The sequence below is a fragment of the Tenrec ecaudatus genome, chromosome 3 (genome assembly GCF_050624435.1).
Source record: "Tenrec ecaudatus isolate mTenEca1 chromosome 3, mTenEca1.hap1, whole genome shotgun sequence".
Lineage (NCBI taxonomy): Eukaryota > Metazoa > Chordata > Mammalia > Afrosoricida > Tenrecidae > Tenrec > Tenrec ecaudatus.
In genome coordinates, this window is record NC_134532.1 from 135421787 (window position 1) to 135439238 (window position 17452).

General features: G+C 42.3%; 1 protein-coding gene across 1 annotated transcript in view; it reads left to right on the top strand.

Annotated features, from left to right (window-relative positions):
• The first annotated feature begins 1076 nt into the window (after window positions 1-1076).
• HSD17B11 (hydroxysteroid 17-beta dehydrogenase 11) overlaps window positions 1077-17452 on the top strand; it is a 57818-nt gene continuing 41442 nt past the window's right edge. The window contains exon 1 of the mRNA XM_075544044.1: window positions 1077-1410. Coding sequence (XP_075400159.1) covers window positions 1198-1410 — 213 coding nt within the window. The 5' untranslated portion in view covers window positions 1077-1197. The remainder of the gene's footprint in view (window positions 1411-17452) is intronic.

A 17452-nucleotide genomic window follows, 5' to 3' on the forward strand; every position in this document is an offset into this window, starting at 1 on the left:
GCCCTGGAGGGTCAAGACCAAATTCAATTGCTACTGTACGGAGAAATAAAAACAAAATATACTCTTAACCTCAATACCATTACAATGAAACATTTTTTAATTAAAAGAAAGAAGAGAAAGAAAACAGCATTAGGCGAGAACGTGATGATCACAGGTAATCCCTTAAAGCTGTGGTTATCAAAATGTGGGCCATGCACCTTTGGGGGTCCAATGATCCTTTCACAGGGGTCACCTGATTCATAACAGTAGCAAAATTACAGTATGACGTGGCAATGAAAATAGCTTTATGTTTGGGGGGAGTCTGGCATTAGGAAGATTGAGAACCACTACAAGAGACTGAAGACGTAGGTTTGTCTTACATTTGACTTGAGTGGATACAAATCATTAGATTTGATGCGTGGAGGTAGATTTGCAATCTGGGGTCCAGGCCAGCTGGGGTTCAGATAACCCTCCTTCAAAGGAGAAGAAAGGCCAGGCAGGACTTTCCAGGACTGGCATTTCAAAAAGGTGATGGTTTACAATCTTTCCAAATAATTTTTTTCTCTCCCACAGCAACCCTATAGGACTGCCCCTGTGGGTTTGTTTCAAGACTACAGAACTGCCTATAGAACCCTGTAGAACTGCCCCTAGATTTGCCTTTAGGTCTCCTCCAGAAATCGTGTGTAACGCAGACAACAAGTGTTTCTCAGCAGGGAGCACCCAGCAACTGGTCTCTCGGGAGCCTTCAACCAGGAAGCCGCCCTTGCATTGTCTATCCAGAGGTCGGCAACCGCCAGTTGCCTCCGGACTCGGGAATCAATCGTGGCTGTTCTTGAGGGAGATGGGAATTGATGACGTTGGGGAACCTAAGTGTGCAAGGAAGTGCTCACCATCCTTTCACGAGAACGGGAGAACGTACCGAAAAGATGGTCTTTGCCCAAACATCATTGGCTCTGAGCCGAAGAGAACGAGGAAGCTGTGCGCGGGTCTGGAGTTTGTCCCTCCCAGCTGGCTGAGCCAGCGAGCTGTCCCTGGGTGGCCCGGGCCAATGGCAGGGGACCTCACAAAGCCCAGCCCCGCGGAAGGCGCGGTCCGGGCTTGTTGGTTTCTCTTTGATGCTGGAGTTCACGGCTGCTCTGGCGCTTACTCTGGGTCCTTGAAACCAGCGAGCCCCCAAGCGATTCCGGGGGAACTGTAAGGGGTCGAGTACCCAGCGAAATGCTGAGACTCGTGCTAGACTGCCTTCTGCTGCTCCCTTTCCTCATCCTCTTCACCTTGGAATCTTTCGTGAAGCTTTTTATTCCCAAAAAGAGGAAATCCGTCGCCGGAGAAATCGTCCTGATCACGGGAGCTGGACATGGAATTGGGAGACTGACTGCCTATGAATTTGCCAAACGTAAAAGCAAACTGGTCCTGTGGGATATAAATAAGGTAATCGGGTTCCCTTTGCTTTGTTTTCCGGGACCTTTAATTCGAGCACACGTCCACGTTTTGCAAGAAATTCTCTGTGGAGGACAGAGAAAAAATTACTACTGTCCTCTAACAGAAGTGGGGGGGGGGGTGTCAATTGGTTAACGTGTTTGTGATCACCACAACCGATAACCACCCACTTACTGCCCCCATTGTTCTTTGATATTGCAAATTTAGCCTCACTTTTTATCTCTAAGCTGTAATCACAGATCCCTCTATTGTCAGCACCAGGGCAAGTATTGTTTTAGCTTGTACCTCTTAAAAAGTCTGACCATTGTTAAAAGATGCTGCCTGATAACTGATCCCACTGAAACCTCGTGATCACACAGGCTGGTGTGCTTCTTCCATGTGGACTTTGTTGTTTCTCAACTGGATGGCCCCTTGTTTAACTTCAAGCTGTTAAGACCCTAGACACTGTATCTTTGGATAGCTGGGCACTATCAATTTTCTTCACCACATTTGCTTATGCACCCGCTTTGTGTTCAGCGATCCTGCAGGGAAGGTGAGCATTATGGAATGCCGGGTTAGTAGAACAAAGTGTTCTTGCATTGTGGGAGTACTTGATTAGAGGTCCAATGTCCATCTGCTATCTTAGTACTAACCCTATAAATATATGTATGAAGATCTATTTCCCTACCATCCTATATAAATATATTTACATATGTACATGCTTGTATTTCGACCTCTGTAAATGCCCTTTGCCTCCTAGTTCTTTCCTGTATTTCCTTTTACTTTCCCCTTGTCCCACTATTAAGTTCAGCCTCCATTTGGGTTTCAGGAATTCCCCTCGGTTACATTGCCCTTGATCAAGCCCTACCAGGCCCCTTACACCCTCTACTCATTCATTTTAGATCATTTGTTGTTCCCTCATCTCTGGGTTTATTAACGCCCATTTCCTTTATCCCGCCTCCCCCACGTCTCCCCAGAATAGTCAGTCCCGTTGATTTCTCTTCCAGATTGTTTACCAGCCTACTCTAGATAGACCTGCAGAGATCATCATATGCACAAAAACAGGACAGAGCAAAACAAAGCAACAAAAGAAAACAAAAACAACAACAACAGCTTTCCTTTCTGCAAAGTGGATAAATTAAGAGTGCCTGTCTGATGTAGTTCACTTATCTAGCAAACTTTAAAGAGTTCCTAGTGGTAAAAAAAGCGTCTTGTGCCTTCAGACTTTTTACTAGTAATAAAAGAAATTGCATACTGAGCTTGGTTAATTGATCATTGAACATAGAACTTAGGCTTGCTAGTTTTTCATTTTTATTGTTTGTTTTTTACTCTTTGGGAGGTTGTATCAGGAAAAGGACACCATGCTTGGTAAAGTAGGGGTTAACCAGATGAATGGATGTGGCACAGTAGCTCCAGGGGCTCAAAGGCCATAATTGTGAGGGTGTTGTAGAACCCAGTGGTTCCTATGAGTCAGAACTGACCTAACAACAACTGTACCAGACTGTAACAGACTTCACAGAGCTGGGAGGTTTACACACAAATGCACCTAAGTATTAGTACACTGCCTGGCTCAGGGTAGGCACAAGTAAGAGGTATGAGTCATTATTTCTGTTTGAGATAAAATGTAAAAGAGTTTGGTAGATGGTTGTCTCTAAATACCCAGTGCTAGTTTGTACAAATTTTTCTCTAATCTGGATTGGATGCATTTAACCAACAGATAATTCAGGGTATCTTATCTGACAGATACTCTTCTGATAGAAAATTGAGGATGCAGCAGCGAGCCCAAAACAACAAAAAAGTCAATCCCGCCACCAGCCCTAGGAGGTGGGGATGCAAAGCAGATAAGGTACTCTGTAAACCTGTGTAACTTTGCTGAATAGTAATACATTATAAGGAAAGATTAGAACATAAAAGGAAACAGGGACTTGCTTTGACATTGTAGAGGAGGTATTGAAATTGTACAAGTTGACTGGGAAAGCTCCCTTGGATCCTTGAACATACATCAGAAGAAGGTGAGGACTTCATGAGCTTGGCTGTTATCTCTGTGGAGAGCGTGGCACCCTCAACCCTGGGACAAGTCCCAGAGTGAAGGAAGGGAGAGAAAAAAGTGTAAGTCAGAAACCTGTCAGAGAAGGGAAATGAAGCCATTTTCCACTAGTAGATAGCAAGGTAGTAAGATTGCACCCTGTGAAAGGTGGAAACGTTTTTAGGAGGCCTGGATCAATAAGCAGACCCATTGAATTTTGGCTCTCGCAGGTTCCTCTGTTTAAGAATGGTCTATAGATCCATCCTGTCCAATACACTAGGAGATTGTAGGCATTAGCATATGGTGCATTTTATATTGATTACATGTTAAGATGACACTTTTAGAGGTATGTTGTATTAAATAAAATGCCATTAAAATTTTTTAAAGGAATTCTTATTTTAGTTCTTCATTTTATTATTATTACTATTTTTAAAAGATCATTTTATTGGGGGCTCTTAAGCTCTTATAACAATCCACACATCTGTTGTATCAAGCATATTTGTACATATGTTGCCACCATCATTTTCTAAACATTTACTTTCTATTTGAGCACTTGGTATCAAAGAGCTCCTCTTTTTTCCCTCTCCCCCTCCCATCCTCGTAACCCCTTGATAAATTACTATTTATTATTTTCATATATTACATCAAGTGCTGCCTCCCTTCGTCCACATTCTGCTATTAAAATGTTTAATGCAGCTGCTGGAAAAATGAAAAATTAATGCACAGGTCACATGCTTTTAACGAGATCATTGATCTCGGGGGATAGGAGCTCCACGCCAGAGAGGCTCTTGTTAAATTTAGGCTTTTAACAAAATGCCGTGGAAAGATTCAAACAGATTTCTATTAAAGAGCGAGAGGTGGGGGTAGGAGGACAGAGATGGTTAGGAGACTGATGTCATAACTCAGGAGAGGTGATGGTGGTGTGGCTGACCATGACGGTAGTTGTAGCAGAGGTGAGAAGTAGTCAGAAAATGAAGGACATATCAGGTGAAGTTTAATTAGCTCAAGAGTTAGAATTGGCCCAATGGCACACACCAATAAATCAGTTTAATTAAAATCATCTATCGTTTATTTTGAGATAGCCTTCCAGTCATTTTGTTGGCAGGATATATTTTAAAAATAAAATTGTTCGTGTTTGTAGTTATGTTAGCGGCTTTGGTAGCCTTCAATGTCCTTATTTCGCAAAATAAAAGGTTGGTAATATCAGCTCAGTGTACACACCCTACTCTAATTTTCTTGGTTTTAAACAGATTTTAAATTCCAAAGTCTGAGAGCCACTGATCCAGGTTGCGCTGAGAAGGACTAATGGGGGGTTTGGGCAGTTCAGGGAGGCGAAACCAGAGATGTAATAAACACCTGGTCTGGTGAGTATGTGGTAGAAAAGTAAGAAAGTGGAATAGAGTTTGAGAATATCTTGGGATCGATCTGGAATGATAGGGAGGGGTCAGAGCAAAGTTTCTTTCACCTAATGTACAAAGACAAATTGTCTCCAGAGACTATTTCTCAGATTCGCCCAATTTATGAGGGAAGATGGCATGTGGAGAAATAGTCCGAAGGTGCAACAATCTCAGGATGTCCAGAACTGACGTTGTTCAAACCCATCATTAAGTCTGCAAAGAAGGAACATGAATTGATGAGGAAATGAGTGGTGACTTCGTTTGCTTTGTTGTTGGACTAAACTTGAAGGAGTGCTATGGGCTAGTTATTCCGTTTCTGAAGGTAATCTATGTGGAACTCCCTAACTCGTGCTGAACCTAAGCAGGCCTCTTCGTGAATGAAGACAAGATCTATTGTAGTAAGTGCTGAGAACAGATTATGGGAATGTGTGTGAGCGATTATGAAAAGGTGAATGTGTAAGTGAAAAAAACAAATGAGAGGAATCAGAAAAACATTAAAATTTCTAGTACTCTTGTACTAGTATCTGTGTAGAAACTTTAGTTGTGGGATAATATGATTTTAAAAAGAGAGATTAAGTCAAGACAAAGGAAGAGCTCAGGATGAGGATCTGAAAACCGAATCAAAGATGTTAGGGTAAATAATCCAACAGGTCTTCAAGGGACTTTCTAAGGCAGTGGTTCTCATCCTGTGGGTCTCAAAGGCTTATACAGGGGTCACCTAACACCATCCGAAAACCCATATTTCCAATGGTCTTAGGAATTGTCTCCAGGTGGGTCTGCCCACATGCAGATACCGCCACATACAAGTACCCAGTGTGAAGACTGTTACCCATACTACACCGTGCTTCAAAACAAAATTTCATCTATTTGTCAGATCTAGACAATAAAACCAGGTGATAACAGTCTTATTTTCTGACTGGTAGTGAATAAAGAAGGGCTGACTTGAAGCAGGGCTTATATGCTGATTGGCTTACAGTACGTATGTAGACGTCTTAGATTGGTTATTAAGAAGCCTTCGTAGTGAGGTCAGCAGTCTGAAGTTCGAACCTACCAGCTTACCTGTGGGAGAAAGATGAGGCTTTCTACTCCCCTAAAGATTTACAGAATTAGAAACCCACAGGGAGAGATCTATTCTGCCCTGTGGAGTTACCGTGAGTTGGAATTGACTTGATGCCAGTGAGGAGGAGGAGGAGATTGATTACATGGGATAATGACAGAGTATCTAACTAAGTTATGTCACAAGATGGATCCCAAGACAAAGATTCTTATGAGTTGTTCAGACTGACTCTTGCCAAGCCTGTATCCAACAGAAGGAAACACTGCCGAATCTTCACAATCGTTATGTTTTAATCCATTGTTGGGTTTCAGCCCATCATTGTAGCCACTGTGTCAGTTAATCCCACTGGGGGGGTCTTCCTCTTTTTCTCATCACTGTCCTTCTACTTTACCAAGAATGATGTTGTTTCCAGTGACTGATCCCTTTTGATCATGAGTCCAAAGAACAGGAGACAAAGTATGGCCTCTATTGCTTCTTCTTCTTCTTCTTTTTTTTTTGCTTTTTAGATCATTTTATTGGGGGCTCATACAATTCTTATCATAATCCATCCATCCATCCATCCATGTTTCTTCCATGTGGGCTTTGTTGCTTCTGAACTAGATGCCCAGTTGTTTATCTTAAAGCCTTTAAGACCCCAGACACTGTATCTTTTGATAGCTGGGCACCATTAGCTTTCTTCACCATGTTTGCTTATGCACATGTTTGTCTTCTGTGATTGTATCAGGAAGGTGGGCACCCACTGATATGATTTTTAGTTCTTTGATGTCTGATAACTGGTCCCTTCTACACCTCGTGGTCAGACAGACTGGTGTGCTTCTTCCATGTGGGCTTTGTCGTTTCTAAGCTAGATGGCCGCTTGTTTATCTTCAAGCCTTTAAGACCCCAGATGCTATATCTTTTGATAGCCGGGCACCATCAGCTCTCTTCACCACATTTGCTTATGCACACATTTTTTCTTCAGTGGTCATGTGGGGAAGGTGTGCATCCTGGAATGGCCAATTTAATAGAACAATGTGTTCTTGCATTGAGTAAGTGCTTGAGTGGAGGCCCAATGTCCATCTGCTGCCTTAATACTAAGCCTATAAATATATGTACATAGATTTGTTTCCCCACACTCTTATATAAATATATTTACATATGTACATTCCAGTATTTAGACCTCTATAAATACCCTTTGTCACCTAGTTCTTTCCTCTATTTCCTTCTATTTTTCTCTTTTCCCACTATCATGCTCAGCCTTCATTTGGATTTCAGTAATTTCTCTCAGTTACCTTACTCTTGCTGAATCCCTACCATGTCTCTCACACCCTCCTTGCCACTGATTTCAGATCATTTGTTGCTCTCCTGTCCTGGGTTGGTCAGCACCACCTCCTTACCCCCTCCTCACCCTCTCCCATGTCTCCCTGGAACCATTGGTCCCGTTGTTTTCTCCTCTAGACTATTCATCCAGTCTGTCTTATCTAGATAGATCTGTAGAGATAATAATATGCACCAAAAATCAAGCCATAGCAAGATAGGCGATGTGTGAGGACACAACGATGACAACAAAAGAGGAAACCAACTACCCATAGAAGAATAAATTAATTAAAAGAAAAAAATTTAAAAGAAAGAAAAACCTGTAAATAGATCAAGGTCTGATTTTTTTTATCTCTAGGCATGTCCTTCAGTCAGGTCCAATGGGGTACCATGCTTTGGCCCCAGATTCTGTCCTTTGTACTCCCTTGGGGGCTCCCTGCTCTGCTCCCACAGTTGCTCTGCCGCATACTTTTAGTGGTTTGTCTCGGTGTCAGAGGGTGAGTCTGGGCCAGTCCCAACACTGAGTCTCCAGTGTTGTCCCATTAGGGCCCTGGGCCATCAAGGTATGGTGTGTCTCATAGTGGGGTCAGCCATATTTTCCACTCAGTCCATTGGCTGTTCAGAGCGGGCATATCGTCCTCCAGGCCTGATGGGCCAGGATGTACGCAACTCTCTCTTCCTCCCCCTTCATTTGCTCCCATTTGCTCTGATCGGACATGCCCCTCTCCCCTAGCTGCAGCTTCAGTGCCGTCCTCTCAAGTAAATTATTCTGGGGTGAGGGGCAGTTGTCCACGTAGCTGGTATGGGGCTGAGCCCTCAAGTCTCTCCACGGGCTCCTCACTCTTTGCCGGCACACTGCATTCATCTGCCACTGGCTTTATATCTGGTCCCTCTTTCCCTGTGAGACACAAACAATACCCTCCCCTTGGTTGGGTCAGTGCCCTATTCCCCCATCACACATCTTTTTTTCTTTCTTTCCCCTTTCCTCCCTCCACCTCCTTTGTAGTTGGCTACCATATGTATCCCTGGATTTGGTTTGGCCCCTGCCATACTACCTGGACCTCACCCCTTGAGTGTTTGTATACAGTAGCTTTTTCCCTGTGCCCCTTTTGCACTTACCTTTCTGTTCTCTCTTATATATATATATAAACTTACCTCAGCGGACAGATGTTGTACTTGTCTTTTTGTGCTTGGCTTACTTCACTTAGCATAATTTCCTCCAATTCTTCCCTTGTGTTGATATCCTTCATGCGTTCATCACTGCTGTTTAGCAATGCATAGCACTCCATTGTATGTATGTAACACAGTGTTTTAATCCATTCACCTATTGATGGAAATTTGGGTTGTTTCCAACTCCTTGTGATTGTGAACTGTGCCGCAATGAACATTGGAGCACAGATGTCTGGCCTTGGTTTGTTTCTTGCCTCTTCTGGGTATATGCCCAGTAGAGGGATTCTGGGTCATATGGTAACTCTATTTCCATCTGTTTGAGAAATCACCAAATCGATTTCCACAGTGACTGTACATACCTACAGGTCCACCAGAAGTGGATGAGAGTTCCTATCTCACCACAGCCCCTCCAATACATGTTGCTTTCTGATTTTTTGAATTGGGCTATCTTTGAGGGTGTTAGGTGGTATCTCATAGTTGTTTTGATTTGCATTTCTCTTATTGCTAATGATAGGGAACATTTTCTCATATGTTCATTGGCCATTCAGATTTCAGATTCTGTGAAATTTCTGTTCAGGTCCTTTGCCCACCTCCTCAGTGGGTAATTAGTTTTTCTCTTATTGTAAGCTTGCAAAGTATTGTTAATTTTAGTAATAAGGCCTTTGTCTGATGTCTCATTACTAAAGATGTTTTCCCAGTCGGTGGACTCTCTTATTACTCTCTTCGTGAATTCTTTCAATGTGCACAGGTGACTTATCTTCAGTATATCCCACTTGTCTATTTGTGACTCCTCTGTATTTGTATCCTTCCCTATTTCTGATAGTCTATGTATTCCCTGTGCCAAGGTTCTCAGGTTTGTCCCAATTCCCTCATTAATGGCCCTAATTGTTTGGGGTTTTATCTCAAGATCTGTCATCCATCTTGAGTTTTTTCTTGTGCATGGAGTGAGGTAAGGGTCTTGCTTCATTTTTCTGCAGGTAGATATCCATTTTTTCCAGCACCACTAATTGAAGATGGCATCTGCTTCCCATTTAATATTTTTGGGCCCTTATCAAAGATCAGTTGCCTGTATGCTGATGTTTTTATTTCTGGGTCTTCGCCTTTGTTGCTTCTAAGGCTGCACTTTGTCCAAGACAGATTTGTACATACTTTGGTAGTCTGTGGTATATGAATACTTTATATGATTATAAAAGCTACTCTATAACATAATCAGTGGCTGCTCATTCATTTGGAAAAGCTTTTTAGAATTTTTAATTTTATTATTGAGAATATACACAGTCAAACCAAGTACTACTCTTAACTCACTGCCATCAAGGCAATACCAACCCATAGCAACCCTGTAGAATGGAGTAGAACTGTTCTTATGGGTTTCCAATACTGTGACTCTTTACAAGAGCAGAAAGCCTCATCTTTGTCCCACTGAATAGCTGATGGATTCGAGCTGCTGACCTTGCATTTAGCAGCCCATTGCACAACCACTACACTGCCAGGACTTCTTTATACAGCAAAGAATTTACCACTGTAAGTTTCTACATGTAAAATGTAGTGACATTGCTCACCTTTTTCAAGTTGCACAACCAGTCAGTATCGACATGATGGCAGTGAGTTAGTGTTTTGGTTCTTTTTAACAGTTTTACTGGCATTTCATCCACATATCATATAATTCCAGAGCTGTACAATCATTGCCACAGTCGATTTTAGAGACGTTTCTTCTTTGTTATACTCGTTTTATTTTTTTCTGTACGTGTTGTGGCATTCTTCTTTGCAATTGTTATAAAAATACACACAACAAAATACTCTCCGATTCAGCGACTTCTCCATGTATGATCCAGTGAAATACACGCAACAAAATACTCTCCGAATCAGCGACTTCTCCATGTATGATCCAGTGAAATACACACAACAAAATACTCTCCGATTCAGCGACTTCTCCATGTATGATCAGTGAAATACACACAACAAAATACTCTCCGATTCAAAGATAAACAAGTGGCCATCTAGCTCAGAAGCAACAAAGTCCACATGGAAGAACACACCAGCCTGTGTGATCGAGTGGTCCCGAAGGGATCAGTTACCAGGCATCAAAGAACAAAAAAATCATATCATTGACTGCACACATCCATGATAGGATCGCTGAAGACAAATGGGTGCATAAGCAAATGTGGTGAAGAAAGCGGATGGTGCCCAGCTATCAAAAGAGATAGTGTCTGGGGTCTTAAAGGCTTGAAGGTGAACAAGCGGCCATCTAGCTCAGTAGCAAAAAAGCCCACATGGAAGAAGCACACTGGCCAGTGCGATCACGAGGTGCCAAGGGACCAGGTATAAGGCATCATGCAAAAAAAAAAGATATATGTGTGTATGTATGTATGTGTATATGTATATATATGGATATATATATGTATATATATATATATACCATATTAAATGAAGGGGGAAGTGCAGAGTGGAGACCCAAGGCCCAAGTGTCGGCCAATGGAGATTCCCTCATAGAGGGGTTTAGGAGAGGAGATGAGTTAATTAGGGTGCGAGGTAGTACCGATGAAGAACACAGCTTTCCCCCAGATCCTGGATGCTTCCTCCTCCCAACTACCATGATCCGAATTCTACCTTGCAGGGCTGGATAGGGCAGAGGCTGTACACTGGTACATATGAGGGCTGGAGGTACAGGGAATCCAGGGTGGATGATACCTTCAGGACCAAGGGTGTGAGGGGCGATGCTGGGAGAGTGGAGGGTGAGTGGGTTGGAAAGGGGGAACTGATTACAAGGATCCACATGTGACCTCTTCCCTGGGAGAGGGACAACAGAGAAGGGGGGGAGGGGAGACTCCGGATAGGGCAAGATATGACAAAATAATGATGTATAAATTATCAAGGGCACATGAGGGAGGGGGGAGAAGGGAGGGAAGGGGAAAAAAAAAGAGGACCTGATGCAAAGGGTTTAAGTGGAGAGCAAATGCTTTGACAATGATTGGGGCAGGGAATGTATGGATGTGCTTTATACAATTGATGTATGTATATGTATGGATTGTGATAAGAGTTGTATGAGTCCCTAATAAAATGTAAAAAAAGAAAAGAGGAGAAAAAAATGATTAGGGCAAAGAATGTATAGATGTGCTTTATACAATTGATGTATGTATATGTATGGACTGTGATAAGAGTTGTATGAGCCCCTAATAAATTGTTTAAAAAAATAATAATTTAAAAAAAAATTAAAATTCTCTCCGATTCAGCGACTTCTCCATGTATGATCCAGTGAAATACACACAACAAAATACTCTCTGATTCAGTGACTTCTCCATGTATGATCCAGTGCTGTTGACCATACACTTCATGTTGGGCAGCCATCATTGATCTCCTCTTTCCAGATTATTCCAAACACCCTTCGCTCAATGTCCGCAAGCAAAAACTCTTCCTCCTATGCCTTTGGTAACCATTGGTCAACTTTGGTTTCTTCCTTTCTTCATAATTTCTTGATATAAAATTCATATATCATACATTTCCATAGTTAAGTTGCTTCTGAAGAGAATTGTATATGTCTTGAGAACCTTTTGACCTAAGGGGCTCCTCTTCTGGCACTATCTCTGGTAATGTCCTGCTGCTATTTATTGCGTTTTCACTGGGCAGGGTGGACAGTCTATTCCTGTGTGTAGTCTCTTCTCAGCTTGGAAACGCCACTGCAACCTGCCCTGGGTCATGCTGACTCTGATGGTAGCTGACATACTAGAGACAGCTTCCGGCATCACAGCCACACAGAAGCCACCACAGTACTGCACCCTGACAGACAAACAGTGGCTACAATATTGTAGATGCTTTCATCAACCCTAAAACCACTGCCATTCAGTCCTGTCCGACTTATGGGGACCTCATAGAGGGTTTCGGGGACTGTACTTCCTTATGGGAGCGGACAGTTTCCCCGTCCTTCCAGAAAGCACATGGTCGATTTGAACCTCTAGCCTTAAGGTTAGCAGGCCAATGTCTAACAAAGAGTGCCACTTGGACTCAACACTAATATCCAAACAATGGTGGCAGACAATTCCTACACATCCACACATTCTCTTGCACAAGTTCTTTAACTGTTTTCTAAGTGTTTAAGCTCAAAGGTGCATGGAGAATAGTGGTGGAGGCTTTGCCACCAAGTGGACCTGGGTCTGTATGCCTGTGGCACCTACTTGCTAAATGGTACTGTTAAGCCTCTGCATACTATCCTATGCTGCTATCCTACACAAAATAATTGGTCTCTTATGTCTTTGCAAGGACTTGGCCTTGATCCACCATCAGTGCTCAAGGAAGCAGCAGTCAAAAGATCAAAAAGCCTCGTTGCATTAGGCAAATCTGCTGCACAGCACCTCCTAAGAATATTGGAAAGCAAGGGTGTTGCTTTGAGACCTAAAATATGCCTGACCCAAGCCATGGTATCTTCAATTGCCTTATATGCATGTGAAAGTTAGACATTGACTAAAGAAGACTAAAGAAAAATCGATACATTTGAATGTAGTGCTAGAGAAGAATATTGAAAGTACCATGGACTGCCAGAAGGACAAACTGATCGGTCTTGGAAGAAGTACAGCCAGAGTGCTCCGTAGAGGCAAGGATGGAAAGACTTTGTCTTACATGCTTTGGACATGTTGTCAGGAGAGATCAGGCCTTGGAGAACGACATTATGTTTGGTAAAGTAGAAGAAGGGCAGCAAAAGAAAGGAAGGTCCTCTAGAAGATGGATTGACACAGTGGCTGCAACAACGGGCTCAAGCAAAAATACCAACTGTGAGGATGGTGCAGGACCAGGCAGTGTTTCATTCTGCTATGCATAAGGTCGCTCTGGGTTGAACCGACAAAAATAACAACACGATCCGCTGAAAGACAAAGACCATGCCTCCATAGAAGAGGGCTACCTCAAAGAAAAGAGAAAGAAAATTCCCAGGACCATCAAGGAAGAAGCACCACCAGGACGGCATGTAAATCCCTGTCTGAAGTGGTGGAAACAGCAGATATCATGCCATGCCAAGACCAGAGGCCATGGCAGGGAGATAATAAGACAGGACAGAGGAGCAGCACAGAGTCCAAGACTGTGCGGCAGAGCAGCAGGCAGACTTCCCGGCCGATGGAGACCAGAGGAGGGAACCCCGTTGCTGAGCCGCTGAGGGCAGAAGAGAGGTGCAGCTGTGGACCAAGGACTACCGTATATACTCGAATATAAGCCAACCTGAGTATAAGCCAAGGTACCTAATTATTACCTGGGAAACCAGAAAAACTGATTCACTCGGGTATATGCCTAAGGTGGGAAATGCAGAAGCTATTGGTGAGTTTCAATAATCAAAACAAATGAAAATAAAATTACTAAAAACTGAGACATCATTGGGGTAATGTATTTAAATATTTATTTTAAATAGAAAACATAAATAAAAGAACAACAAGTCATTTAACATCAGTAAATCAGCACAGTAAGTGGAAAATAGGTTCAACAAAACACTAAGGTATCAACAATGATACCTTAGAAGTACTATTCCCTGGGCTCAATCAGCAACCAAGCTGAAATGTAAAAAGTTAAAATCCTTCAAAACTGGATTCCTCAACATCATCCGTATCCCAGTGCAGAGCTTCAGCTGGTGTGAGGTCATCATAGACGCTGTCCTTACTGAGATCGCCGTCATCACCATCACTGCTGTCATTTTCATGCAAAGCGCAGTCTTCACTGCCATCCACAGCATTACTAAGACTATAGTTCTGTCTTCTGGAATGTCTTCCCATGCATCTCGAGCCCACTTTGCAATTAACTCTATGTCAGGCTTCATGAGATTTCATTCATGCCACATCCTTCTCACGCGGTCTTTAAAAGGCTTATTCAAAGATACACATCATAGGACGGCTCTGATTGGTTAGATGTGAGTAAACAAACATTCAAAGCCCTGCAGTGTCAGCGAGGCTTTGAATGAACACGGAGAAACGGCAATCACAGACTAGATAATGGGAGCTCATCCCGGGCAGCGAGATGTTACACCTCGCTGGGGCACCACTGACCCATGTATAAGTCGAAACCCAGTTTTTCAGCATATTTTTTGTGCTGAAAAACTCGGCTTAAACACGAGTATATACAGTATATCCTTACTCTTTACTGTTCCTGACCTGGGGTTGCCTGTTCATTTTCCTAATGAACCCTCACAATTGTATTTTCTGTGAGTTCTGCATGACCATTGGAATGGATTGTGGAATGTAGCAGAGAAGTCGAGTGCTGTGGGCAGAACAGTTGGTGTCAGGACAGGGAGACAGAAGGCTGAAGGGTGAGGGCATGACTGACCTCTGCCTTGTGGCTCTCGACCTTGAACTGGATCTGGATTCTTTTTCCTGTGTAGCCAGAGAGGACCTTTCTCCCTTTACTGAGAGGTTATGTGATATTTTTTCTTTAGGAATTGACTTATTCCTCTCCACATGATGTCTTCCAGCTTCAGCCATATTGTAGCATGTCAAGCCTTTATTTCTCCTATTCGTTGGGTACTGTTCCATTGTATGTGTGTACCACATCTTGTTACTCCCTTGTCTGTTGATTGGCATTTAGGTTGTTTCTACCATTTCTCGATTGCGAATAGTGCTGCAATGAATGCTGATAGACAAGGGAATCGCCGAGTCTCTGTTTCTGAGTTGAGCTGGGTGGTTGTACACCAAGCAGTGGACTTGCTGGGTCACATGATAGTTCTGGTTTAAGTTTTATGAGGAGCAGTTGCCTGTTTTGCATTCCCACTCACGGTGGAGAAGGCGTCCACATTCCTCACCCCTATTTGTTATTTTCTCTTTGTCAGTATAAACTGCTGCCATTGAGCTGATGCTGGCCAGTGGTGGTAGTCAAATAATTCACCAACTGGTTTGCTGCCCTGATGATGGTTTTATGTATTTAAAAAAAGATCCTCTGAAAGGTAGTTTATTATTTCATGCAGTTAGTACTTAAATAAGAACAATAAAAGAGGCACACAAAACTACGTTATAAGAGCTTTAAAATATTAAATATATTCAATAATACCAAATAAAAACAGTAAAACTGTTCTTTAAGATTTTCCATATTGCTTTCTTGATTGGTGTCCTCACTTGCAACATTTTTGACTTTTATCTGAGGAGCATCGGCTTTATTTGTGATTTGTCTTTAACCATCTTTTCACTGTTGGTGTCGGTTCCCATTCCTTTAGAGCACTGATTCTCAACTTTCCTAATGACAGGACTTTTTAATACAGTTCCTCATGTTGTGGTGACCCCCAACCATAACTTTATTTTCATTGCTATTTCATAACTGTACTTTTGCTACTGTTATGAATCTGGAGACTCCTGTGAAAGGGTCGTTTGACCCCCAAAGAGGTCGCAACCCACATGTTGAGAACCGCTGTTTTAGAGGTAGGCCAATTAGACAACAGTCATTTGGTTGGATATATTACAAACAAGAGACTTCTCTTCTCTGAACACATGTTCATCTTTGAAAAACCCCTTTCTGCTTCTGCTTAATTTACTGTAGTTGTCCTGACAATATTTTTAGCTTTTTGAATACTTTCAGTAATTGCATACTTTATCCATAATGTATTTTTTATTATGCACAAGACATACAAATTATATATATATGGATAGTGTATGCATATACGTGTGCATAGAATATGTGTGAAATACATATATTTCAATGTCTTCAGTGTGACCACAGGTCGCACCATTCCCAGGTGCCAAAGCCTCATCTTTCTCCCTCCGAGTGAATAACTGGTGGGTTCAAACTGCTGAACTTATGGTTAGCAGCCCATCTCGTAACCCATTACACCACCAGGGCTCCTTTCCCAAATGCCTTTCAGAGGTTAAAATCCATACTTTTATATTACCTGTAGATCTGTGTGCCTATGAATTCGCATCTTTATATTTTGTTCAAAAAACAAATATATTGGCCCACAATTTTATCCGTCTTGTTATTAAATTGAAAATTCTTTGCAAGTATGTCCAACATCTGAAATGGTACCATAGCTATAAATATAATCATGTACATCTGTAAATATATTAATATATAAGGATAGAGGTATTGGTCTATGTACATATATTTATATGTTAAAGTTTTAAGGTAGCAGATGGACTTTTGGCCTCCTCTTAAGTCTTCCCTCAACACAAGAACACTTTGTTCCTATAACCTGGCAATGTGTGATACTCACCTTTCTGACACAATCACTGAAGACAAAACAGGTACATAAACAAATGTGGTGAAGAAAGCTGATGGTGTCAGCTATTAAAAGATATAGGGCCTGGAGTCTTAAAGGTTTGAAGATAAATAAGGGGCCATCTATCAAGGAAGCAACAAAGCCCATGTGGTAGAAGCACACCAGCCTGTGTGATCCTCAGGTGTCAACAGGATCAGGTTTCAGAAGATCAAAAACAAACAATTATATCAATGCAAACAAGGGGTGTCACAGTGGAGACCCAAAGCCTATCTGTACACAGCAGGACATCCCCTCAGGGGATCTCCGAAGGGTTACACAGAAGAGGTAATTCAGCCAAGGTGCAGTTTGGCTCAGGATGCATACACACAACAAACATACACACAACATTCCTCTGGTTTCTTTTTTTTTTTTCCACTCTGCACTTCCCCCTTCATTTAATATGATATATATATACATATATACACATACATATATACATATACACATATATACACATACATACACACACTTATATCTTTTTTTTTTTGCATGATGCCTTATACCTGGTCCCTTGGGCACCTCATGATCGCACTGGCCGGTGTGCTTCTTCCATGTGGGCTTATTTGCTTCTGAGCTAGATGGCCGCTTGTTCACCTTCAAGCCTTTAAGACCCCAGACGCTATCTCTTTTGATAGCCGGCCACCATCAGCTTTCTTCACCACATTTGCTTATGCACCCATTTGTCTTCAGCGATCCTATCATGGAGGTGTGCAGTCAATGATATGATTTTTTCTTCTTTGATGCCTGGTAACTGATCCCTTTGGGACCACTCGATCACACAGGCTGGTGTGTTCTTCCATGTGGACTTTCTTGCTTCTGAGCTAGATGGCCGCTTGTTTATCTTCAAGCCTTTAAGACCCCAGTCACTATCTCTTTTGATAGCCGGGCACCATCAGCTT